Here is a 26,986-nt window from a genome sequence, read left to right as displayed (position 1 = left end):
TCTCTCTGTCTCTGTTACACACAAAAAAGAAACTATTTCCTTAAAAACACTGACATTAGCATGCTGCTACCAAAGACACAGCCAGAGACATCTAAATAGCCACAGTCAAAAAGGAAAATGTTTATTTGAGAACAAGAGTGAAAGCTTTTGCATGTCTGACAAGGTAGAATTGTTTTGAGAATCGACGCCACCACATTCAGCTCTACCATTATCACAAATGGAAATATTTTTTCTAACGAAGGTATAGGCATAAAGGACTATCACTAAAGAATCAAAGGAAAGGTGAGGCCCCAAATCTCATCCCTTAGACTGATTCACAACACAGGATTTACATCCCACTATCCAGTCTTCTACTGCAGTCGTTCTTAACATGGCTTCCTATCAGAATCCCAGGGACTCTGAAGGGAAATGCCCGTAATGAGGCTGTACCCTTGCCAAGATGTCTGGGGGTGGGCCCCAGGCATCAGAACTTTTAAAAGCCTCCCAGGTGGTTCCAGTGTGCCGCCGAGGTAGATCTCCACTGCTCCAGAGACTAGCAGCGACTGCCAGACGTTCCTTGGCCCACCACCCCGCCAGCACGGGGGCTCCGTCGGGCACCGCTGCTCCCGTTGATCCTATCTTTAACTCTGCTCAAGAACTCCACGTGTGACCAGCTTTGGGTGCGGTTCTGAGTCTTCCCGTATGCCTTACTGATTTTTAGAGCACTATTTAATCAGGCAAATACCAGCAAAAAGAGAAAAGATGGAAAAACAATTTCCATAAGGCATGATACGAATAAATAAAATAAGTGAAAACAATCTCAGGTTTAAAAGCAAAAGCATGAGAAGTCAAAGCCTGCGACATTTTATACAAAAGAATAAAAATATTTTAAAAGGACTGATTTAAACATGTTTTTCAGTTTTTCCTATTCCTTAAACATGAAACTGCTTCCAACTCAGAAAGATTTAAGATAGCTAATTATTAAATAAACACTCTTTACCTTTCCCCTGTGAAAAAGCAAACAGCCAAGTTCCCCATTTTCTCTATGGTGAACCAGATTACTTTCAGTTTAAGAACTTGGCAACTCCATGCAACAGATTATTAGATATGTAAGCAGGTAGGTATAAGCTGTAGGAAGTCATTACAAAAAGTCCCATGAGAAAATAAGATGGTAAAAACAATAGAAAAATGGTAAAACACAAACAAAATAAGAAAATGGCAGGTCTTTACAGCCTCCCTGCACTCTACTCGCAGCATAAAACCAAAGCAGAGACCAGCTCTGGACGTGTATCACAGACGGAGCTGGTGCGGCCCGTGTGGGGGGAGATGTTCGTTCCGAGGAGGGAGAGGTTCAGTTAGCAACTTGCTGGGATTATAACCATGTCTTGGTCTTCTTGCAGTTTTGTTACTAAAAATGACACAAAGTAAATGATCCAATGTGGTCTTACAGAAATGACGTGTTTGTCACATTTCAGAACAAACAAGGCAGAGTCACAGGCACTGGGTCTGGGAAAGCAGAGGTGGATGGCCACGCACTCAGGAAAGGGATGCTTATCTGTGTGAGGTCGGAGGAGGGAAACAGGGCTCTACAGCCTGGAAGCTTCTGCACTAATGAGTCTTCTAATAGTCCTATAAAGAGAAAAACAAAGTCCCACTTTATTTTCAGCAGAACACTGGTTTGAACCTAAAAAAAAAAAAAAGTACACACGCATACATTATAAACAATTCTGATAGGGTATTTTTCTATAGCCAAAGATTCTATTTCAAATATAATGTGCAATATTTCACATCTGAAAATGTCCTGTCTTCTGAGTCCACAAAGACCCTGCAACACCTATTCTGCTCTAATTATTAGACATCCTAAGCTTGTCATAAAAAAAAAAAAGCTAATATCAATTCATTATTTAACCAATGGGAAGTTTTCTTCAGTAAAAAATGTGCAACTCCTTTCTCTCTCCAATATAAAAAAAGTAAATAACACCTAAATGTTGAAGTATATACAGACATCCCAGATTTTAAAACTAGAGCTGTGATCCCAGATTAGAGACACTCAAGCTCTGACGACATTTTTCTAGTCATTTTCAAAATTACCAGCCCCTCTGAAATGGTCCGGCTGATACTTACAGCTCGTGGTTTTTTGTTTAACTTCAGATCAATCCTGTATAGGAAAGATAAAGATAGTTGCATTTTAATTTACAGGAAAAGGGCCCATGAATCAGCTACTGCATAGGGCACAAGCTATAACAAAGACTATTTGGTTAAGTCAAACCCACATTCTTCATTAGACTATGCCGTATTTAGTTGTTTATCCAGATATTAAGCAAGTATTTAAAAACATGAGCAGATACTCTTGCCAAAGGCAAACTAGATGACTCAAAAAGAAATATAGAGCAGTTATGAAAGCCATATAATTTTTTAAATTTATTCCAAAATTGCACATTAAAGAGACTGAATAAAGGGGGCATGCTCTATGTTAATGTGTTAGCTCTGTAACTGTATACTGGTAATCACTGAGACACATAGTGATTAAGAATAGGAAAGAGACTAGGAGTTTGTATTTCTGGGCATAAAACACAAAAGAAACAAATTTCAATTTTTAAATCTTTCCAAAGCAAAATATCAAGATCTTTAACTATTAGTCTCCTTATGAAGCAAAGCCAGAAAATCAATTTAAATATGAATTAAAGTAAAAGTTATCTATTTAAAAAGCAATTAAAATGCATAAAAGTGAAGTTTACTTAATTTTGCTGAAGTTATTAAATAAAATGTTACCTCCATCACGTTTTTCTGTTTTTAAAAAAAACTTCCCAGCCTAACCTAATATACATACCTACAATTAAACAGATAAACTATGAGTTAGAAAGGTCTCAAAAAGGCATATTGGTGTCTACACACTAAACAACACAGCACAAATACTAATTCAAATCAAACTTACTCAAAGTCATAATCAAACATGCCAGACGGGCTGAGGGGCAGCATTTGAAAGGAAGAAAGCAACAGAAATTAATATACTAATTGAATAAATTAGTTGATTAGCCACCCTAGCAAGATTTGTAGAAACAAAATCAGCTTTAAGAATCTTTAGCCATAAAGTTACAAACATCAAAGCACCAAAGATCTTGCAGTTGGGAGATTCCCTTCCCTCAATGGTTTTCATATCAGAAGAACAGACTACGAAAGAAAAAGTTATTTCATTAGAAAACTAGATACCTGCAGGCCTTCTATTAGCTGCCAGACTCAGAGTTAGAACTTGGAAATATTTAATTGTATGACAAATGTAATTAGGGCATTAGAAGAAATAGCGAAAGAAAGGTTTAGTCATATAATTAAAGGTGCTTTGAAGACAGTACTAACTACTCAGCAAAATATACTTGCACTAAAACAAAAGATAAAAACATCATACATATTTTTAAAAGACAGTTTGCAGCTTTTAACTCAAGTTATATATTCTAAACAAGTTATATGTTCTAAACAAGTTATATGTTCTAAACATGTCCAGGACACATGGGGCTCCTTTTCTCCAGCATTCATTCTAGAAGCCAAGGGTCGAATGAATGAACTTCAGTGATACGTGAGTCTTGTTCCAGAAACTACAGAGCCTGAACTGGTGATGGCAGGTAACTGTTTACGTCAAGGCTACAGTTATGAACACCACAGTCTGCAGCACCCCTATGAAAACAAAGAAAGTTGACACGCACAAGCACTCAAGCCTCAGAGATCAGGAGGGAGCAGTATGAGGAGAAAGCCATTTGGGGCATCACTGCTAACAGACCATGGTTCTGGGCAGACCTCCAAAGCAAACATTAATCTGGAGCACGACACCAGCTCCTTGCTGGCTCCAACCTTTCAGACTATACACAGGTGGTAAAACAATATGCAAAATGGTTATCTCTTCCTCCTAGCCAATGTTTGCAAGAGTGAAGCTGGAAGAAAGCTTAAAATCAATATCCCTTAGGTAATAGGGCTCCATTCAAGCCATTTGGGAAAGGGTATACAGTAAGTGTGCAAACCAAGAACTATCAACAATTTAACTTTCTGGAACAACAAATTGATGTTTCTCTCTCTCTTCCACCCCCCCCAAAATCAAAAAATAAAAATGAAAATAAGATTTAGATAAATAAATCAGCCTATAATGTTGTTTAGGTGTCAACCAATTTGTTGAAGTATTAGAAATGACTGTCCTTACGTTATTTTTTTAATTTTTCCATGGATTGACTGTGTGTGTGAGAGAGAATACACAAAAGAAGGGGTGAAGGGAGAGAGAGAGATAAGCATCAACTCCCTGTTCCAATCAGCTGCTCCACTTTGTTTTGTACTCACTGATTGCTTCTCGTACATGCCCTAACTGGAGATGAAACCCATAAGCTCACTGCACCAGGATGAAGCTTCATCCACTGAGCAACCCAGCAAGGGTCTACCGTCCTTATTTTAAAAGAATAAAAGTCATTTGAAATTTGACTTGTCAGGGACAAATGCAAATTGTAAATGTCTCCCAAACAAAATTTGGATCCCAATGGTCTCTAATTGGCCCTGGCCAGGTAGTTCAGTTGGTTAAACCATCATCCCAATAAGCCAAAGTTGTGGATTTGATCCCCGGTGAGGGAACACACAAGAATCAACCAAAGAATGCATAAATAAGTGGAACAGCAAACGATATTTCTCTCTCTCTCTCTCTCTCTCTCTCTCTTTCCTTTCCTCTTGCTCTCTCAAGTCAATAAATAAAAAAACCAAAACAACAACAAAAATTTAACTTTCAGTCTCACTCACTTAACTTTGTTCACAAAGTAGACTGTACCTACCTAAAGAAAACTTCAAAAAAATCTAGAAGAATCTAGAGTTTGGGATAGTAATAAATACCTAAAGGAGCAGCTGCAAGTTGTTATTTCAACTTATTTTAAGATTCTGAAACTTATTCAGATATCATATAAAATATAAAAATTCAGAACAGTGTGATCATTTATGAGTGCTAGAAATAATTTGATAAATTTTCATATTCCTGAAGAGGATAAATTCAATAGTCATTCCTTTTTGCAAAAGCACCATGTTTATTTCCACTTTACTCACCACTACACAGTGCCTGGCACATAGTAGGTACTCAGACAATTGTTGAAATAATGTACTGTTGATTTTATCTGAGTATCTGGGGTATGGCACGCTGGAGGGGAAACAAGTATTTATACTGGGTGCAAACTTACAAATGTGTACAAAGTGCTCCACCCCGAACCTCACTCTGCCAGACCTGCTAAGACATCAGTCAGGGGGCGAGGGGTTTGGGCCAGACACATTTCCTGACTAAAGATGGCAGGACTCCAAAAACCTTAACTGGCCACACTCAACCTGTTTTCCCTAGAAAGAAGGTAAAAACGGTTCTACTTGGCTCCTGAGGGGCAGATGAGAATGTACCTCCGTCCAAGGGAGAAGCCCAGCCAGATTAAACCTGGAATGGTCAAAGGATCCTGCTTTGCAAACAGAAAACACCATTTGTTTCTATAACTAACAACCACTAATATCAAAGATCTTTATAAGTCCTAGTATTTTTCTGGAACAAGTCAGCCTCTAGGGCCAGGAAAGATGTAGGAAGAAGTGCAGTTCCTATGGAAATCTACTAGAAACCTGCAAGAAGGCAGTAAATGCAATGCCCAATTCCATTTTATCACCAGCTGATCATGTCACTAATGAAAATGAATTATCATATGAAATAAATAGTAACTAGCTTTCTAGAGAATGTCTATTAGTATAAATAATTGAAAAAAAAGTCTCAAAACTTACACAGAGTTTTCTCCCTACCCTAGAAACTGAAATAGGAAAAGCATCATTACTTGAAAAAACAGTAGAGTAAATTAAAGCCACACAGCATGACATTTAATTCCTGACAAGTTAAAAATATATATACTTAAGAGTATGGTTCTCTGCTACTATTTGTGATAAGATAGCATCAGTCCTATCACAGTGATCAAACATGCAGCCCTACAAAAAAGAAAAGATATAGCCCTGGCCGGTTGGCTCAGCGGTAGAGCGTCGGCCTAGCGTGCGTAGGACCCGGGTTCGATTCCCGGCCAGGGCACATAGGAGAAGCGCCCATTTGCTTCTCCACCCCTCCGCCGCGCCTTCCTCTCTGTCTCTCTCTTCCCCTCCCGCAGCCAAGGCTCCATTGGAGCAGAGATGGCCCGGGCGCCGGGGATGGCTCTGTGGCCTCTGCCTCAGGCGCTAGAGTGGCTCTGGTCGCAACATGGCGACGCCCAGGATGGGCAGAGCATCGCCCCCTGGTGGGCAGAGCGTCGCCCCCTGGTGGGCATGCCGGGTGGATCCCGGTCGGTCGCATGCGGGAGTCTGTCCGACTGTCTCTCCCTGTTTCCAGCTTCAGAAAAATGCAAAAAAAAAAAAAAAAAGAAAAGAAAAGAAAAGATATGTAAGTTTTGCTATTTTAAACTGCACTTAACAAGATTGGCACCATGATCTGTGGTTTGCAGAAAAATGCTAAGCTAGCAGACCTTCGTCGTTATTTGGAGGAAATACTATTTCTGCAGTCTGAAAACCACACCAGCATCAACAAGAAAAACTCTTAAAAGAATGCAAGAACCAGTTGATTTCAAGGAGGCTTAAACTGGTTAGAATTAATTCTATATTATCCCTGTGTGTTATATCCAGAGCTAACAATTTAATACTTTGGGTGCACGAAGGAAAATCCTCCAGATTTGTACAGCAACCAATCCAGAAGCAAACTGGAGACCAGGGAACCCTGCCCATCCCTCGCACGCCTCCATTCCGCAGCATGCAGGTCCCAAGGGGAGCAGGACAAAGGCCAGCCTATGAACACCTGGTTTCCATGGCTCCCAGAAGAAGGTCTGAGGCCAGAGCAAGATTCCTCACTCAAGAAACTAAGCATTACCCTCCCTGAACACAGCTATATAATATCCAACTATCTGAGTTAACAGGCACCAAAGTTATCATACAAACCCCGAGTGGAGTGAATGCTAAAATCCTCTCTGAGTGACACCTGACCTCTCTGTCCACTGATGTCATTCCTATCCATTATGCACTGCAAAAAAACACAGCGGACAAATGTTATCTAGGAAGGCACACTCGTATCTTAGAGACTTTACACTGTTCCTCCGATATCGGAAATCAGCATACTGCAGATATATAAAAACAGAGAAATCACATGCAATCAAGGAAAAAGCATGTCAGATCAGTTCTCTCCATTCACAAGGAAACATGATTAGGCAGGGACTGGGATTAGGAGCACAGGACTATATCCCACTTTGCAGCTTCCCAACACAAACTTGTGAGACATTTTTCGAATACTATTACACAGACTGTTTCTATTTCCCCTTTTCCATTTCTAAAAGGATTCCAAATTCACCATATTAAACAAAATTTTCATGGAACAAAATTCTTCTACATTAGAAACAGTGAGAAGGCTGTCCGCCTGCATAGTTACACTAATGTCCACTGATTTCTCCTTTAGAAAGAGAAAAATCAGTCCGCTTCAAATTTGGACTAATGGAACTTCTTCCCAACAGCAACGAAAGAACTAAACTAATCCTGAAAAATTTTCATCGTAGTGAAGTCTCTTCACAGCAATGGCCATGGAAGCTCTGGGTGGGAGCAGGAGGCTGGGGGGAGGGGGATACGGTGGTGGGAGGTGGTCCCGACCACTGACCTGTGCCGGTTTTTATTCTTTCGTTTTTTATGGCTGCTGTGATGACTCCCTGAAGAAGTAGAAGAAGCAGCCTTCTGAGGTTTCACTCCCTGCACAGATCCATCCAGATCCTCAGGGTCCTCCTGGTTGGGCTCATTCTCCTGATTGTGGAAATCGGGCGAGGTATCACTTTCCGTCCCACTTCCTGGTTCCCCTGGAGGTTAAGAATAAATACAAATCCCCAGAAGCGTCATCAGTATTCCTCAGGTAATCTGTCAGTCAAGGTTTTTTTTGAACATTAATATATATTAAAAAAGACTATATTCCTACTCTCATTGATCATACCATCTAATTAACAAGATACACACAATCAAAGCATCCAAATTACAAGAGCTCCTGACATGTAATCTGAAACAGGGTAACAAGAGGAAACAGATAGGACAGCTGGGAGATGGGACCACACAACCAGGATAACCTCACTGCACAAAGGTTATTATTTTTTTTTGTATTTTTCTGAAGTTGGAAACGGGGAGGCAGTCAGACAGACTCCCGCATGAGCCCGACCGGGATCCACCTGGCATGCCCACCAGGGGGCGATGCTCTGCCCATCTGGGGCATCGCTCTGTTGCAACCAGAGCCATTCTAGCGCCTGAGGCAGAGGCCACAGAGCCATCCTCAGCGCCCGGGCCAACTTTGCTCCAATGGAGCCTTGGCTGCAGGAGGGGAAGAGAGAGACAGAGAGAAAGGAGAGGGGGAGGGGTGGAGAAGCAGATGGGCGCTTTTCCTGTGTGCCCTGGCCGGGAATCGAACCCGGGACTCCTGCATGCCAGGCTGATGCTCTACCACTGAGCCAACTGGCCAAGGCATAAAGGTTATTTAAACACAGAATATACTAATGGGATTAATAATTATATAAGAAGCATAATAAAATGGGTTTTTAGGAGGTGAGGGATGACCTTGGAAAAGCTTCCTGTAGCTGGCCCTGGTTCCTTCCCCAAACCATACAGAAAGACTGTTTTTCTAAGAAGAAAAGAAATCTATGAGAAGAGCCCCATTACCTAAATTATTCTGAGAAACCCTAAGAATATTATTTTTAAAAATAGTAATAATACTCTTCAGTTGACACATACTCCCAATATTTTAAACTTATTTATTGCCTGACCAGTGGGTGGCACAATAGATAGAGTGTCAACCTGGGATCCAGGTTCAAAACCCCGAGGTGGCCAGCTGGGGGATGAGGTGGCTCATCGGCTTGAGTTGAGCGTGAGATCCTAGACCTGACCCCATGGTCTCTGGCTTGAGCCCAAAGGTCGCTGGCTTGAGCAAGGGGTCACTAGCTTGGTTGAAGCCCCCAGTCCAGGAACACATGAGGCACAATGAAGGAACAACTAACGTGCCACAACTACGAGCTAGTGCTTCTCATCTCTCTCTCTTCCTGTTGTCTCTGTCTCTCCTCTCTCTCACACATACAAAAAATTATTTATTGATTTTTCAAGGGGGGGACAACTCATAGTTGTTTCACTTTAGTTTTCATTGCTTGCTTGTTGTGTGTGCCTTGACTGGACAAGCCCAGCGCTTTGAATCAGGGACCTCAGTGTTCAGGCCAATGCTCTATTCACTGCACCACCAAAGGCCAGGAACATAGTCTCAATTTTAAAACATTCCTGCCCTGCCTGGTTGGGTCAGTAGACAGAGTGTTGGCCTGGCATGCGGACATCCTGGGTTTGATTCCCAGTCAGGGCACCCATGAGAAACATGAGAAACAACTATCTACTGCTCTTCCCCTCCCTCTCCCGCTTCTCTCTCCCTTTTCCTCTCTCAGCCAGTGGCTCGATTGGTTCAAGCATCAGCCCCACGTGCTGAGGATAGATAGCTCAGTTGGTCCAAGCGTCAGCCCCAGACGGGGGTTGCCAGGTAGATCCCAGTCGGGGCACATTAGGGAGTCTGTCTATATCCCCCATCACTTAAAAAAAATCCTTTAGCTATATTAAATAAGCAAGGTCAAGAACAATTTGTATAAATATATGTATTTTAAAAATAATTATAGCTCTGGCCAGAGAGTTCAATTGGTTAGAGAATCATCTCAAAGTGCAAAGGTTGCCGGTTCGATCCCAGTCAGGGCACCTACAGGAACAGATTAATGTCCTGTCTCTCTTTCTCCCTTCCTCTCTTATAAAAATCAATAAATAAATGTTTTTGTTTTTTTAAGAAGAATAATAATTACATATATTTTGGTAAGTGCATACTTTTTTCCTCTAAAAAATTTTTTTGAAACTCTTAATAGATAAATTGGTCAAAGATTTGCTCTTTACTCAATCACTGAAGAATCCTAAATATGTACATTATCTATTTCTAAAATTTGTCAAAGGGGTTATGAAGACAGTAGTACCAGGGGCCGGTTTTCTTATTTTTATGTCTTTGTATTATAAACTGCTGGGAAGAGATTTCAAATTGAGTTGTATATGGTCACGGCAAGTATAAGGAAGTGAAGGGCCCCCAAAGCAAAAGAGAAATAGAACCAGACAGATTTCAGAAATCATGAAATCTTATCGTTGAACACTTCATGAAAGCAACACAAGAGGGAGCTCTAGGACTACAATGCTAGAAAAAGTATACTGACCCATCTGGCCCTTCCACAGTTCAGGAAAACGGATTTCATATAAAAATTAGCAAAACTCCAAAACTTACCACATAAAACTACAGTAACCAAGACCATGTGGAACTGGCATAAGAACAGACATACACACCAGGGAAGAGAATTCAAAGGCCTGATATTAAACCCTTAGCATTTAAGATTAATTGATTTTCAACAAGGGTATAGTAACCAATTTGGCCCTTCTAAACTTGACAGGGCAACGCAAAACAAACCATTTATTCTTCGTGGGCCAGATGCTATTGGAGTACTGAGTAAATGGATGAGTTGGTCATATTCCATAAGGTAAGCACAACAGTGTATATACATACAAAACCGAGTAAATCAATCAAAGCCCTATGAATGGAGAAGATAACATGCCAGGCAGTAACCGATGTCCCAAAGTAGTGATATGTACATTATCATTAGAGTCAGAGAAGAAAGAGTGAATTAGTCAGGAAAAGCTTCATTGAAGGGGTAGAATTTAAACTAAACCTTGAAAAATGAGAAGCCAAAATAAGTACAAAAAAATAGCACAAGCAAAAGTGTAGGGGTAAAAACACTAGAACCTCACTGGGTAGCTCAGTTGGTTAGAGCATCATCCCAATACACCAAGGTTGCAGGTTCAATCCCTGGTCAGGGCACACACAAGAATCAACCAATGAATGCATAAATAAGGAGAACAACAAATGTTTCTTTCTCTCTAAAAATATTAACAAATAAAAATTTTTTTAAGGCCCTGGCCGGTTGGCTCAGCGGTAGAGCGTCGGCCTAGCGTGCGGAGGACCCGGGTTCAATTCCCGGCCAGGGCACATAGGAGAAGCGCCCATTTGCTTCTCCACCCCTCCGCCGCGCTTTCCTCTCTGTCTCTCTCTTCCCCTCCCGCAGCCAAGGCTCCATTGGAGCAGAGATGGCCCGGGCGCTGGGCATGGCTCTGTGGCCTCTGCCTCAGGCGCTAGAGTGGCTCTGGTCGCAACATGGCGACGCCCAGGATGGGCAGAGCATAGCCCCCTGGGGGGCAGAGCACCGCCCCTGGTGGGCGTGCCGGGTGGATCCCGGTCGGGCGCATGCGGGAGTCTGTCTGACTGTCTCTCCCTGTTTCCAGCTTCAGAAAAATGAAAAAAAAAAAAAAAAAAAATTTTTTAAACCTATAGTATATTTATGACACATGAATCGAACAGCATTTAAACAGAGAATTTGAGAAATGAGAAGTGGAAAGTGAAATGACTCAGAAATGTCAGATTAAGTAAAGGATTTTTTTTTTTTTTTTGGTATTTTTCCGAAACCAGAAACAGGGAGACAGTCAGACTCCCGCATGCGCCCGACCGGGATCCACCTGGCACGCCCACCAGGGAGCGATGCTCTGCCCATCCGGGGGCCGCTCTGTCGCGACAAGAGCCACTCTAGCGCCTGGGGCAGAGGCCACAGAGCCATCCTCAGCGCCCAGGCAAACCTTGCTCCAATGGAGTCTTAGCTGCAGGAGAGGAAGAGAGAGACAGAGAGGAAGGAGAGGGGGAGGGGTGGAGAAGCAGATGGGTGTTTCTCCTGTGTGCCCTGGCCGGGAATCGAACCCAGGACTCCCGCACGCCGGCTGATGCTCTACCACTGAGCCAACCGGCCAGGGCCAAGTAAAGGATTTTACCTAGGGAGACATAAGGTGATGGTTAAGAGAACTGACTTGTGGCTTAGCCCTTCTGTTTCCTCATCTGTAGAGTAAGAATTTTTTCTTTCATGTATTGAGTTATTCTTAAGGACAAGGCACTGGGCTAGACACTGGGGCTACCACAATGTTCCTTATTTTCAAGGAGTAGCTTTAAGGATTAAATGAGATAAATGCAAGTAAAGTGTTTGCTTAATGTCTGGAACACAGGAAATGTTCAAATCTCAATATCCTTGAGATCCACAGCATGCAAGTCAAATGTAAACAAATAGTAAAGACTACTTGTAGTAGAAGTGATTAGCAGAACATAACAAAGCAAAGCCATCAAGAATCTCTGAATAGGCCCTGGCCAGTTGGCTCAGTGGTAGAGCGTCGGCCTGGCGTGCAGGAGTCCTGGGTTCAATTCCTGGCCAGGGCACACAGAAGCAGCGCCCATCTGCTTCTCCACCCCTCCCCCTCTCCTTCCTCTCTGTCTCTCTCTTCCCCTCCCGCAGCCAAGGCTCCACTGGAGCAAAGTTGGCCCGGGCGCTGAGGATGGCTCTGTGGCCTCTGCCTCAGGCGCTAGAATGGCTCTGGTCACAACAAAGCAACACCCCAGATGGGCAGAGCATCGCCCCCTGGTGGGCATGCTGGGTAGATCCCGGTCGGGCGCATGCGGGAGTCTGTCTGACTGCCTCCCCGTTTCTAACTTCAGAAAAATACAAAATAAATAAATAAATAAAAATTTTAAAAAATCTCTGAATAGAGAAGTGACATCCCACAATGATATTTATGGACTTCTCTGTACAAATCCATGTTTTAGGGCTATTAGGCTAGAAGTGGTTTATAGGAGGAACTGGAGCCAGGGAGATTAAACACTGTTAAAATACAAAGGAAGCCTCGCTTGTGGAGCGCAGTGATGCTGAGGTCGCCGGTTCTAAACTCCAAGCTTGCCCAGTCAAGACACATATGCGAAGCAAGTTGATGTTCCTGCTCCTCCCCAGCCCCTTCTCAAGTCTCTTTCTCTCTCAAATCAATAAACAACATCTTTTATAAAAAAAAATGCAAAGGGAGACTGCAAAGTAAGAATAATTTTCTTCCTTGGCTCAGGGAAGCAGAAGAGGAGTGATGGCAAAGGGGTGGGTGAAGACCTCTCCACGAGCCGCAGCGAGTCAGCCCACCGCACTGCGCGACCGCCCGGGAGACACAGAAGGACGTTTGTCTCTCACTGACGTAATAGTGAGCAACCTATTTCTAGAGCAAAGAACATCAGATTTTGATTATTTTTAATAAATCTACAAATGAGATGCTCTACTTATTAAAAGAAACAGCTATTAAAGAGTGTCACGGCAATAGCTTCTGATCAGCACAAGAAGTTTAAAGGAGGACAGAAAGTTCCCCAACGGGACGAGGTGGACATGGAGAGCGGGCTGATGTCAGAGTCCCAGGGAGCGGGCAGGAGACACTGTGCTGATGATCCTTTAAAGGGAACTGGATAATGTCTGCCTGTTTTGTTTTCTCTTATTCCTAAAGAAAAAATGAATATATATATATATATATATATATATATATGAAGAATGCTTCACTAATCTGCATAAAATTCCCTTTTAGGGACCATGCTAACCCACTTTATTATTCTAGTTTGGGTATCTAAAGCCAAGGGAAGCAAAAAGGAATGCATTTCTGAGGAAAATTTTCAAAACGGTTTGAAAATGTCAAAAGTGCAAAGCTCTAAAATCCTTGAGATTTAAGAATATGCAAGTCAGAATTCTAAGAGAAAAGACTGTTCGCTTCACTGCCACCAAGAATTGAAAACAGAGAAATTATTCCAGAAGATTTGTTACACAAAAATTTTAAGGTATTGGAGAGATTCTGTACAAAGAAAAAGATATGGAAAGCAAAGTAGTTCATTCCTCTTCATGGAAATAAAGCTTAGTTTGAATCACCTGGGTCATTCAGGGATACTCAAGCCCTGACCCTGGTTTAAAGAGCCATGCACCTAGCAAAAGTAGACACATGTCTTTTCTGGAAGATAAAATTATTCTAGCTGTCAAATTATTCCACAACTATTTTTAGTAATAATGAGCAGTACACAAAGATAACCAAACACACAGGAAGATTAGATTTCAGGAGTAATGATCAGTAGAAATAAACAAAATCAGGTCAAGGACTTCAGAAATTGAAATTAAATATAGACCATAGAATAACTATGCGTACTATACCTAAAGAAGTAAAAGACAAGTTTGAAAATAACTGCAAAGAAAGCTACTGGAACATTACACAGCACATTTTAAAAATAATTAAGTAGAATTTATAGAAATAAAATTGTTATAACAAAAAATTAAAGATTTTATTTATTGATTTTACAGAGAGGAGGGGGCTGGAGTGAAAAGTATCAACTCATAATTGCTTCACTTTAGTTGTTCACTGATTGCTCATTGTATGTGCCTTGATCCAGCAAGCCCAGGGTTTTGAACCAGTGACCTCAGCATTCCAGGTCAATTCCAGGTCAACACTTTTATCAATGGCATCAACACGGGCCAGTTTTAATAACAAAAGATTTTAAATCAAGGGAAGGTGTAACAGCAAACAGATTTTTATTTTCTTTTGTGACAGAAAGAGACAGACAAGAAGGGAAAGAGAAGCATCAACTCGTAGAGGCAGCACTTTAGTCATTGATTGATTCTCATACGTTACTTGATGGGGTGGGGGGCCTCTAGCCAAGCCAGTGACAGCAAACTTGAGCTCAGGCCAGCGACCCTGGGATCATGTCAGTGATTCCATGCTCAAGCTGGCGACCTCACACTCAAGCCAGTGACCTCAGGGTTTCGAACCTGGGATTTCAGTGTCCCAGGTCAATGCTATCCACTGTGCCACCACTGGTCAGCAAACAGATTTAATTAAAGAGAATTAGGAATTTGTAGGTCAGAAAAAAGTTACTCAAAATGCAGCACAGAGACAGAAAGAAGATACAGAAGAAATAATAAAAGACATAAAGGATAAAATCAGAATGTCGAACATATAATTAACCCGAGTACCAGGAAAGGAAAGAAAGCATGAGACAAATGCAGTATCTGAAAAGATAACAGCTGGGAATTTTCCAGAACTGATAAAAAATAACAAACCACAGTTCCAACTAGTCCAGTGAAACCCAAGTCAGATTAGAAAAAAAAAAATCAAATTTAGATACATTGTAGTTAACTGCAGAAAATCAAGACAAAAATGAAATCTTATAAATAGCAGTGGGAAGTGGTAATGGTAGAAGTGGTGAGATAAAACACAACAGAATTACTTTAAAGGGGCACTGACCATTTGAATTAATGAACTCTAGCATATATGTAATTCTCTATACTCTGCTTTATTCCAAAAAGAATTCAAGGCAGCTTGCCAAGACTCATATAATGAAATCCAATAAAATAAATTTAAAATGAGATAAGGCAAAGAGGACTAAAAGAGGAAAGTAAGCTGGATGCAGTACTAAGATTCATGTATGCTATAAAATGTATGCTATAAATTCCTATTTGCTTTCTAGAGGGACACCACAAATCTAGCTTTAAGCATTTTAGCAACCATACAAAGAGGGAAGCAGTCAATTACAAGATTTTCAGTAAAAAACTAGTCTCTCAGGGAAAACAACTATTTCTAAAGCAGATGATAATTAGAATGATAATAAACAATATCTGCAACATAGAGACACATTTTACAAGTCCAACAGCAACTTTATAGGGAAAACCAAGGAATATCAATATGATGTATTGCAGAGATGAGGCTCAATCCAGGAGGAAGATCTTAGGATAATGAATAGTCTGCATAAGCTTCAGAAATCCCTGGCCAGTGGCTCAGTGATAAAGCATAGACCCAGCATGAGGAAGTCCCGGGTTCAATTCCCAGTGAGGACACAAAGGAGAAGCGCCCATCTGTTCTCCTCCCCTCCCTCTCCTCTCTGTCTCTCTCTTTCTTCCCCTCCCACAGCCATGGTTTGATTGGTTCAAGTGCATCAGCCCTACCTGGGCGCTAAGGATGGCTCTGTGGAGCCTCTGCCTCAGGTGCTAAAAAAGCTTTGTTGCAAGCATAGCACCAGATTGGCAGAGCATTGGCCCCAGTCAGGGCACATGCAGGAGTCTATCTCCCCTCCTCTTGCTTAAATAAAAATTTTAAAAATGAAATCTTTCATACATAAGTGCTTGTCTCAGTCAAACTTCTGAGAGAAGTGGCTTTAAGAATCTTTTCCTGACAAGAACCTAGGTATAGCTACTCTGTATGAATAATTAGGTACAGAGTCAGCCATACACTAAACCAGTGGTTCTCAAAGTGTGTGCCCGGGCGCACTGGTGCACCCTAGAAGATTTCCAGGTGCACCCTATTGTATTCCAGAGAAATATGCGCCTGTTGGGGACCAGAAAACCAACAGGGTTTTTGGAGTTAAGATTTTTGGGGGACAGATGTGTGTGGAATTGGCTGTAAGCTGACCGTCTGCCCAACCCCCCACCTCACTTGCCTGATTAGGTTGCAAAAGGCTGTTAAGCTGTGGAGCTAGATTGTTTACACTACCCCCCCATGTTCCCTGGAAAGACTGGAGGCAAGTTTCTTCTATCCTTTGTTTGGTGTAAAGTTAAGATGATATGTATGCTGGGGGTTTTTCTGCACTCAACACAATTAAGAGTAAATAGAGAAGAGTTCTTCAATGTATTGATGAGGAAATGAGAGTTTACCTTTCAAATATATGCCCAAACATTGAAGAAATCGTTAGGACACATCAGGCTCATGTTTTTCATAAACACAAGAATGAAAAAACTTAACACATTCACACTAGGACCTGCCAAATTTACTAAATCTTACTAAGAATGTATCTATATATATAAAAAGATAACATTTTTGTTGTTTTTTTATTTTTAACCCCTCTTTTTTACAAATTCTAAAAAGTATAACAAAAAATGTAACATAAAAATGTTTTTTAATGCCAGAATAAATTTAAATTTTGTCACATTTATTTTGTTTAATTACCATAAAAGCACGCTTGGACTTTATATTTTTTTCTTTAATATTTGACTTAATTATCATAACATATTTCTCAGAGTTTTGTATATAGTGTGCCTACAATTATTTGTAGGATTTTAAATGCGCCCTGACTTCAAAAAGTTTGAGAACCACTGCCCTAAACTCTCTACCAAGCCAGGGGCAGGATAATAGGCTCTTGTGAAAACTGAGGAGTCAGGCTTCGTTCCATCTCAACTCACAAGTGAGATCCCAAATGTTCCTTAACCAGTCTTACTACTACTCAACAAAGCAGAGGAAATGGCTCTACACTCTACAAGTGACATTACTTGAAAAGAAACAAGATTTAACTGACAGTCACAGCAAAAGAAAAATCCAAAGGACTTGATACAGCTGATCAGGCTGGCGAAAGGAAGTAAAGAGGCCTACAAAGTTTTGAATAATGGAGCCCAGAAGTACTACAACAGAAAAACTGGGCAGATATGAAATGAAGGAAATAAACTGGCTTGGCTTTATTTCAGCATTGTATTTATTGTATTGTATTGTATTATATTTATTATATTGTATTATATTTATTGTATTGTTTTGTATTGAACTGTATTGTATTGATTTATTTATTTTGCATGTGCACCCGAGAGAGAGACAAATAGAGAAATAGGGAGAAAGATAAAAAGCATCAACTCATAGTTGCGGCACTTTAGTTGATCACTGATTACTACTCATACATGCCTTAACTGGGAGGCTCCAGCTGAGCCAGTGACCTTAGGCTTCAAGTCAGTGACCTTTACAATCAAGCCAGTGACTGTGGGATCATATCGGTGACCCCATGCTCAAGCTGGCAATCCTACACTCAAGCCAGCAACCTCGGGGTTTTGAACCTGGGACCTCAGTATCCCAGGTCGAAGCTCTATCCACTGTGCCACCACTGGCCAGGTGAACAGCTCAGTTTTAGACAAAATGTTTGAATGGAAATGTACAGAAGATATTTTCTGGACATGTATCACTAAAGCTCAGGAAAAGGGTTAAGGATAGAGCTAAAATTTAGAAATCTGTACAGTAATAACAATTGAATTTGCTGACTACCAACATCTCTCTTCCTCAAACCACTGCCCCAATGCATAAAAAATGCCTGGACCCCACCACCGCTATGCCATCTAAAAGAAGTACACAGCCATGACACAAAAAGAAGGCTATATTTCTTTTTTTTTTTTTTAAGTGAGAGGAGGGGAAATAGTAAGACAGACCCCCTTATGCGCCCCAACCAGGATCTACCCAGCAACCCCTGTCTGGGGCTAACACTCAGACCAACCAAGCTATTCTCAGCACCCAGGGCTGATGTTTGAACCAATTAAGCCACTTGCTGCAGGAGGGGAAGAAAGAGGGAAGGGGGAAAGAAGCCAATGGTCGCTTCTCACATGTGCATTGACCGGGGATCAAACCTGGGATGTCTGCATGCCGGGCCAACACTCTATCCACTGAGCCACCAGCGAAGGCGAAGGCTGTATTTCAAGGTTATCCAATGCACAGGGACAGCATCTAATACAGCTACACAGCCTGACCAGGCAGTGGCACAGTAGATAGATAGTGTCAAACTGGGATGTGAAGGACCCAGGTTCGAAACCACGAGGTTGCTGGCTTGAGCATGGGCTCACCAGCTTGAGCATGGGCTCACCAGCTTGAGCACAGGGTCGCTGGCTTAAGCATGGGATCATAGACATGACCCCATGGTCGCTGGCTTGAAGCCCAAGGTCGCTGGCTTGAGCAAGGGGTCATTCGCTCTGCTGGAGCCACCTGGTCAAGGCACATATGAGAAAGCAATCAATGAACAACTAAGGAGCTACAACAAAGAACTGATGCTTCTCATCTCTCCCTTCATGTCTGTCTGTCCCTATCTATCCCTCTCTCTGACTCTCTCTCTGTCTGTCAAAAAAAAAAAAATACAGCTAAATAGAGTCTGATTCAGAAAGATAAACACACAAGGTTATATCCCATCACTAGAAATTAGAACAGAATAGAGAGTGGGACGTCCGGCTTGTGAGCAGGGACTTGTGTGTCGTGCACGACCAAAAAGCGATTTCAAAATGGGTGATGTTGAGAAGGACAAGAAGATTTTTGTTCAGAAGTGTGCTCAGTGCCATCCTGTGGAAAAGGGAGGCAAGCACAAGACTGGGCCAGATCTCTATGGTCTCTATGGTCTCAAGACAGGTCAGGCCCCTGGATTTTCTTACATGGATGTCAACAATAACAAAGGCATCACGTGGGGAGAAGCTACACTGATGGAGCATTTGGAGAATCCCAAGAAGTACATCCCTGGAACAAAAATGATCTTTGCTGGCATTAAGAGTGCAGAAAGGCAGACTTGATAGCTTACCTCAAAAAAGCTACTAATGAGTAATAGTTGGCCACTGCCTTATTTATTCCAAACGTTTCATGACTTTATGTGTATTGTATTTAAATTTATCTCATACACCAGAATTCAGATCATGAAGGGCTGATAGAGAACATTTCTTTTGGGCAGTCCAGATTTAAATAAGATTGGCTTGTGGCTAAATGAGTATGATCAGCTTTTTGAACTTTGATGGTAATTTCAGTTAAGTGCTATGACTGTTTTCCCTTTCTGAAAATATGATTGGACTTAATTCATAATGTTCAGCTTTTCACAGAGATAGTGAATGCCATCTCAAAACCTGTAGGAGATTGGTTTTATATTTAGATTTATATAACTGGTTATATTGACATATTTTAAGACTGAGGAAGTCCCTTCACTGTCTCTTAGAATAGCAAGAGTCACTTGTGTTTCAAGTTGTGTTCATTAGCCTGTTACAAGGCGAGGGCTGAAGATACAATGGCTGTGTCCATTTCACATTTTATCTTTTTAGTTCTAACTATGCTAATTTAATTAAAATTCCCTGTATCTAAACTGTTGCCTTTTACTGAAGGAAAGGCATTTTAGTGTGGTTTATGTATAATATCAAATAAAGGCTATTTAACACTTAAAAAAAGAAAAGAATTACACTGTATGGCTCACTTACAGAGAATGACACAATTTCTCTACAAAGTAAATGCTATTTACTCATTTAAGGCCTAACCTGTGGTGGCGCAGTGGATAAAGCGTCGACCTGGAAATGCTGAGGTCACTGGTTCGAGACCCTGGGCTTGCCTGGTCAAGGCACATATGGGAGTTGATGCTTCCAGCTCCTCCCCCCTTCTCCCTCTCTGTCTCTCTCTCTCTCCCTCTCTCTCTCCTCTCTAAAAATGAATAAATAAAATAAAATAAAAAAATAAATTATTAAAAAAAAAAAAAAAGAACACACAGGTGGCCTGACCTGTGCTGGTACAGTGGTTAGAGCATTGACCTGGAATGCTGAGGTTGCTGGTTCGAAGCCCTGGGCTTGCCTGGTCAAGGCACATATGGGAGTTGATGCTTCCTGCTCCCCCCTTTTCTCTCTCTCTTTCTCTCTACTCTCTCTCTCTAAAAATGAATAAATAAAATCTAAAAAAAATAAATTAAAAAAAAAAGAACACACAAGTACGTTCTAGTTGTAGGATCAGAATTTGCTAAAAATGATTAAGGTCGGTACATGGGGATTTATTAGATATGTCTTAAATTTTCAATGATAAAAGGTTTGTTTTTGAAAATGATCTGAGAGACAGACAGGAAGGGAGAGAAAGAGGGAGGAGAGAGATGAGCAGCATCAACTCGTAGTTGCTTCACTTTAGTTGTTTACTGATTGCTTCTCATGTGCCTTGACCAGGGGGCTCCAAATGAGCCAGTGACCCCTTGCTCAAACCAGTGACCTTGGGCTCAAGCATTCAAGCCAATGATCTCTGGGTTTTGAACTGGGGACTTCAGCATTCCAGGTTGATGCTCTATCTACTGCACCACCACCAATCAGGCATAAAAAGTTTTTATTTTTTTTATTATTATTATTATTTTTTTTTGCATTTTTCCGAAGCTGGAAACGGGGAGGCAGGCAGACAGACTCTCGCATGCGCCCAACCGGGATCCACCTGGCACGCCCACCAGGGGGCGATGCTCTGCCCATCTGGGGCATAGCTCTGTTGCATCCAGAGCCATTCTAGTGCCTGAGGCAGAGGCCACAGAGTGTTCCTCAGCGCCCAGGCCATCTTTGCTCCAATGGAGCCTCGGCTGCGGGAGGGGAAGAGAGAGACAGAGAGGAAGGAGAGGGGGAGGGGTGAAGCAGATGGGCACCTCTCCTGTGTGCCCTGGCTGGGAATCAAACCGGGGACTCCCGCACGTCAGGCCGACGCTCTACCGCTGAGCCAACCGGCCAGGGCCTATAAAAAGTTTTAAAGGCCCTGGCTGGTTGGCTCAGCGGTAGAGCGACGACGCCCCAGATGGGCAGAGCATCACCCTCTGGTGGGCATGCCGGGTGGATCCCGGTCGGGCGCATGCAGGAGTCTGTCTGACTGCCTCCCCGTTTCCAACTTCAGAAAAATACAAAAAAAAAAAAAAAAAAAGACCTGACCAGGCGGTGGCACAACGGATAGAGCATAGAACTGGGACGTAGAAGACCCAGGTTCAAAACCCTGAGGTCACCGGCTTGAGTGTGGGCTCATCCGACTTGAGCACAGGGTCGCTGGCTTGAGCATGGGATCACAGAGATAATCTCATAGTCAATGGCTTGAGCCCAAAGGTCGCTGGCTTGAGCATGAGATCACAGACATAATCTCCTAGTCGATGGCTTGAGCCCAAAGGTTGCTGGCTTGAAGCCCAAGGTTACTGGCTTGAGCCCAAGGTCGCTGGCTTGAGCAAGGGGTCACTTGCTCTGCTGGAGCCCCTTGATCAAGGCACATATGAGAAAGCAATCAATGAACAACTAAGGTGCCACAACAAAGAATTGATGCTTCTCATCTCTCTCCCTTCCTGTCTGTCTGTTCCTATCTGTCCCTCTCTCTGTCTCTGTCACAAAAAATAAAAAATAAAAATGTTTATTGGCCCTGGCTGGTTGGCTAAGCAGTAGAGCATGGGCCCAGCATGTGGAGGTCCTGGGTTTGATTCCCAATAAGGGCACACTGGAGAAGTGACCATCTGCTTCTTCACCCCTCCTACCCTCCCTCTCCTCTCTCTCTTCCTCTCCCACAGCCATGGCTCAGCTTGGGCAAAGGTGGCCCTGGGCACTGACGATGCTCCATGACCTCGCCTCAGGTGCCAAGATGGCTCGGTTGCTGAACAGAGCAGCAGCCCCAGATGGGCAGAGACTTGCCAGTAGGGGGCTTGCCTGGTGGATTCTGGTCAGTTAGGGCACATGCGGGAGTCTGTCTTTCTGCCTCCCCACCTCTCACTTAATAAAAAAGAAAAAGTTTTATTTTACTGATTTTTTAGAGAGACAAGAATAGGAACAGAATCAATCTGCTCCTATATGTGCCCTAATCAGATACTGAACTAGCAACCTATGCACTTTGCAACAAGGCTCTAACCAACCAAGCCATTGGCCAGGGCACAAGGTTTTGTTTTTTTAACTTTAAAAAATTCCCTAAGACTTATCAGGAGTGAAGACAAATCTTTCTATCTTTGGGCAGCTAACATCAACCATCCTGTGACAGAAGAGGCAGGAAGGAAGAACACTGTCATTTCTTTCTCATAAAAAAGATTGATTAAAGATACACAAGAGGTTATTAACTTCTAGAAAGAAGATGCAACAGTGTAAGAGATGCAGTCTTCAGATACACAGCTGAATAGCAGTTAAAGATAGGAACTATGGTAGCTTCAAAATAAACTGATGAAAAAGTAAAAAAATAAACTTACTCTTTTCAATGAGCTGGTCCTGAACTCCAGCCAATGCACTTACTGCCTAAAAGAAAAAACCACTAGTTATTTGAAAAATCACTACAGACCTCAGAACACTCACAGACAGAAAGGAAAGAGGAAACACACAGAAATTTAACTGTGGTTTTCCTCAAAATGGGCCGTATAATGATCCCCCCACCTCACTTACAGCTGCTGAAGTAACTGAAGATTTACTAAAGAGTCGCTCAGCTTCCTTAAACTTCCGGTTCCTTCGATCGTTTTTGCTATTGGAGTTTCTAAAACACACACAAGGATTCGTTATAAGCACCAAGCTTAGTCAATGGCTCAAGCTGAGATGTCCCAGGGAAAACGTAAAGAACTCTTTTTCTGTTTTTATTACCTCCACACTACTTGGAATGACCAAAATGACCTTTATGCTGAATGCCTAAGTAGACAGCAATGTTTTCCAATGTATGGAATGTGCTCCACATTGACCCGTGGGACTACTTTAGGTGATTCACAATCATTTTCATTTTAATATGTATATATTTTAGCCCTGGTCGGATAGCTCAGTTTGTTGGAGCATCGTCCTGAAGCGCAGAGGTTGCTGATTTGATCCCTGGTCAGGGTACATACAGGAACAGATTTTTCCTTTCTCTCTCCCTCAATCTCTTTCCCTCTCCCTCTTCCTCTCTCACTAAAATCAACAAATAAAAAAAAATTATTTTAACCCTTAAAGAATGATGGGTGTACAGTATCAGCTTTGTGAAAAGTCACTGGGCTGTATATTTATGATTTGTGAACTTCTCTATATATTTCCTTTTTTTAATAAATATAATATATACATATATATACACTTTTTTTTCTTTGAATAAGTGAGAGGCAGGGATGTGGGGAGACAGACTCCCGTATGCACCTTGACCAGGACCCACCCAGCAAGCCCATCTGGGGCTGATGTTTCCGCCCACCTGGGGCCACTGCTCTACTGTGCAGCAACCGAGCTATTTTAGCACCTGAGGTGAGGCCACAGAGTCATCCTCAGTTCCTGGGGCCAACTTGCTCCTTTGAGCCAGGGCTGTGGGAGGAGAAGAGAGAGAGGGAAAGGGGAGGGAGAGGGTACAGAAGCAGATGGTAACTTCTCTTGTGTGCCCTGGCTGGGAATTGAACCCGGGACATCCACACGCCAGGCTGATGCTCTACCACTAACCAGCCAGGGCCTATTTCAAAATTTTAAAAAATGTAATGTTAATACAGGTGTGTGTGTGTTTATATATATTATAGATAAAGAGAAAGAGGAAGGGGCACAAAGAAAACTAGATAGAAGGTGACGGAGGACAATCTGACTTTGGGTGATGAGTATGCAACATAATTGATTGACAAGATAACCTGGACATGTTTTCTTTTCTTTTTTTTTTTTTTTTTAAAGAGGAAACTACGTAAGTAAAGTATTTTATTTTATTTATTTTTTTTTAATTTTTATTTATTTATTTATTCTTTTTTTTTTAGAGAGGAGGGGGAGAGAGAGAGAGAGAGAGAGAGAGAGAGAAGGGGGAGGAGCAGGAAGCATCAACTCCCATATGTGCCTTGACCAGGCAAGCCCAGGGTTTCGAACCGGCGACCTCGGCATTTCCAGGTCGACGCTTTATCCACTGCGCCACCGTCAGGTCAGGCCTGACATGTTTTCTTTGAACATATGTATCCTGATTTATTGATGTCACCCTAGTAAAATTAATAATAAAAAAAATTTTTAAAAAAAGAGAAAGAGGAAACAAATGTGGCAACAACTTAACAACCGGTGAATTTCAGCAAAGGGTTATCAAGTGCTCATGTACTGCTCTTCTTTCAATTTTTCTATAAACTTAAAAAATTTCAAAAAGTTTAGAAAGTGTTCAAGAATACTACTGCTACCCCAGCCAGGTAGTTCAGCTGGTTAGAGCATTGCTCCAATACACCCAGGTTGTGAGTTCAATCCCTGGTCAGGGCATATGCAAGAATCAACCAATGAATGCATAAATAAATGGAACAACAAATCGATGTTTCTTACTCTCTCACTCTCTAATCCTCTCTCTGCCTCTCTCTAAAATCAATAAATAAAAATTTAAAAAAATACTATTACTAAATAAATCGTGACACGGTTGGCACACAAGTATGGCAAATATTTGGAGCGTGGAACTCATGACTGATTAAAATGTGGAAAAGACTAACAGAATGTTGCTGTGTAGATATGCACACCCTTGTGCCACAGACAGAACTTTCCTTATTCTACAAATGTAGGATTTGTTCAGAATTACTCAGTGAGGCTGAGCCAGAGTCCAAGTTCAACCACTAACCACTTTCCACACTACCACTTACTATACTGCCCCCACCGCAAACTTGCTACCAAAACTTTTTATACAGTCCTAAAAGCAAGTATTAGTAGGTCACAATGCAAACGACACAGGCTTCTGACACTCACTTCTGGTTGGTCAGATACCTATCCCAGCCACGAATGATATTGCCATACATCTGAGTGTCTTCCAGGTAGCTTCCTTCAAAAGCATAGATCTGTCTCTCCAAGTTTGCCAGTGTTTCCTGAGAGATGAAAAACAAAGAAAATCGACACCTTTTAAATGCAAACATTACGTCTGACCAAACTGAAGTCTTGCAATTAGATTTATAAATTCAGGCACAAATATACTAAACCATCATTGTGGAGAGATGGATGATACCAGGAGGCGCAGGCAGATTAAGACAGTCTCAAGTTGTCCTGTAGGATCACTTTGAGAACAGAATGAAATATAGAGAACCCGAACTCTAAAAAAATTTTGTATATACTTTGGAGGATTCATGGAAACCCAACTGTGAAGAACCCTGGCTCCCGCAGACTCACTCCCACGCATACAAGGTACTGCTGGCTGCGAGGGAAGGGTAAGCAGTCTTCCAGTGCTAGCCAACCCACTCCCCTCCCCTTAGGCCGCCGGCACTGAACAGCCAGTTGCTATGGAAACCTGCAAGGGCAGCTTCAGGTGAGATGGGCTTCCCAGTTGCGCAAGCTAAGACGCGGTGGGCAGGAAGGGCTTAGCACGGGACCCCGGGTGCATGTCACAAGTACTAAGTCCCTGGCCTGAGTCCGCTCCCTTCTCTTGTCACCTTCTAGACGGTCCCTAATGCATCGCATCTCTGCCCATAGGAAATCCCATTCAATGCATCTTCTCCTAGTCCTCTAAAGGACATGGCCCCTCCAGCCTCCAAAGGCCAGACTGGATGACTGAGTCCCCCTCCCACAGCCGCCTCCTATCCTACCCCGCCAAAGCCCACCCGCAAGCCCGAAACACTCTACCAACGCGCCCGCCCTCTCCCACCCCCAAGCTCCCGGGCACTCGCCTTCCCAGGGCTCCCACACACAGTCCCACAGCCCCCAGCGCCAAGCCTCCTCCATGCCTCCCGTCCGCCTCGTCCCTCGGTCCCCGCCCCGCCCCCCCGGCGCCCGCACCGCCGGGAAGCCGAGGCGCTGGCGGGCCGCGCAATGCGCAGCCCTGCCCCAGGCCGCCGGACTCCTGGCCGCCGCGCAGCGCCCGCGAACTAACGGCCTGGCGCGGCGGGGCTGCCGCCTGAAGACGGGGGCAGGCGCGGCGCCCCTACCCGGGCTCCCCCGGTGCCAGCCCCCTACCGCCAGCTCCTGCTTCCGCTTCACGAGCTCCGCGAGCTCCCGCCGGGTGTCCGGGATCTGCGGAGGCGCCGCCTTATTGTGCATCGCCATGTTGGGCTGAGGCGGGCAGCGGCGGCGCCGGGCTGGGGGCGGTCCCTGCGCGCCGCCGCCCGCTAGGGGGCGCCCGCGCCGAACTGCGCCTGCGCGCGCGGCTTTCGGAGCCGCGGGTCAAGCGGTGCCGCGCTTTGGGCCCCGGGCTCCCGCCCGCCCTTCCTAAAGGAACCTCGTGGTGGGGCTCTCTGGTCTTGGTCCTGCTACACTCAATTCAGCCCTTCGTGGACAGCTGAGCTTGACAGGTACCGCAAACTCACCTTGTGCCGTAACCAGAGTCCTCCTAAGTTCCTTAGTGAATCACTTTCACTGTCCATCCAATAGCCCAACTCAGAAAGCTGTGTATCCTCTCTCCTTCCCCCCTTAATCCCATCCCAAACCGAGTTCCCTGACTTGACTCCACAAATCCATTTGCTTTTGTCTGCCAGTTCCCTTGTTCATCCAGGCTGTTGGTCAAATAAGTTTGTAAATGTAATATATGTCTGCTCGCTTATAGTTTGTATTGGGTGTGGGGGACAGGCTGTAAGCAGGCAGGGTGGTTAATAGCCTAAGGCTTAGTTTTAAGACTAAGCTTTTCCCCACACCCTTGACTGTTGCATGATGTGGGG

At 43.0% G+C, this 26,986-nt stretch overlaps 2 protein-coding genes across 6 annotated transcripts; one reads left to right on the top strand and one right to left on the bottom strand.

Moving 5' to 3' along the window:
- Nucleotides 1–96: 96 nt before the first annotated feature.
- MEAF6 (MYST/Esa1 associated factor 6) lies at nucleotides 97–26,418 on the bottom strand. 5 transcript variants are annotated; one of them, XR_010730471.1, is made up of 8 exons: nucleotides 26,289–26,418; nucleotides 25,095–25,210; nucleotides 22,839–22,935; nucleotides 22,658–22,703; nucleotides 7,643–7,835; nucleotides 2,752–2,809; nucleotides 2,104–2,137; nucleotides 97–1,608 (listed from the first exon to the last, which is right to left on the bottom strand). XR_010730471.1 is itself a non-coding variant. In XM_066269619.1 (8 exons), the coding sequence occupies exons 1-8, from the start codon at nucleotides 26,376–26,378 to the stop codon at nucleotides 1,600–1,602; spliced, it is 615 nt and encodes a 204-aa protein (XP_066125716.1). In that variant the 5' UTR covers nucleotides 26,379–26,418; the 3' UTR covers nucleotides 97–1,599. The 5 variants fall into 5 exon arrangements, 4 of the variants coding, with proteins under 4 accessions (XP_066125716.1, XP_066125717.1, XP_066125719.1 ...); XM_066269619.1 differs by lacking the exon at nucleotides 2,752–2,809 and adding an exon at nucleotides 2,915–2,944; XM_066269620.1 differs by lacking the exon at nucleotides 2,752–2,809 and adding an exon at nucleotides 2,915–2,944 and having other exon boundaries at nucleotides 22,848–22,935.
- Nucleotides 18,915–19,367, top strand: LOC136329130 (cytochrome c-like). Its single transcript, XM_066265071.1, has one exon. It carries the CDS (start codon nucleotides 18,969–18,971, stop codon nucleotides 19,248–19,250), a length of 282 nt encoding a protein of 93 aa, XP_066121168.1. The 5' UTR covers nucleotides 18,915–18,968; the 3' UTR covers nucleotides 19,251–19,367.
- Nucleotides 26,419–26,986: the final 568 nt, after the last annotated feature.

The sequence above is a fragment of the Saccopteryx bilineata genome, chromosome 3 (assembly GCF_036850765.1).
Source record: "Saccopteryx bilineata isolate mSacBil1 chromosome 3, mSacBil1_pri_phased_curated, whole genome shotgun sequence".
Classification (NCBI taxonomy): domain Eukaryota; kingdom Metazoa; phylum Chordata; class Mammalia; order Chiroptera; family Emballonuridae; genus Saccopteryx; species Saccopteryx bilineata.
Note: the sequence above shows the minus strand (reverse complement) of the source record. Positions and strands in the feature narration are given on the sequence as shown.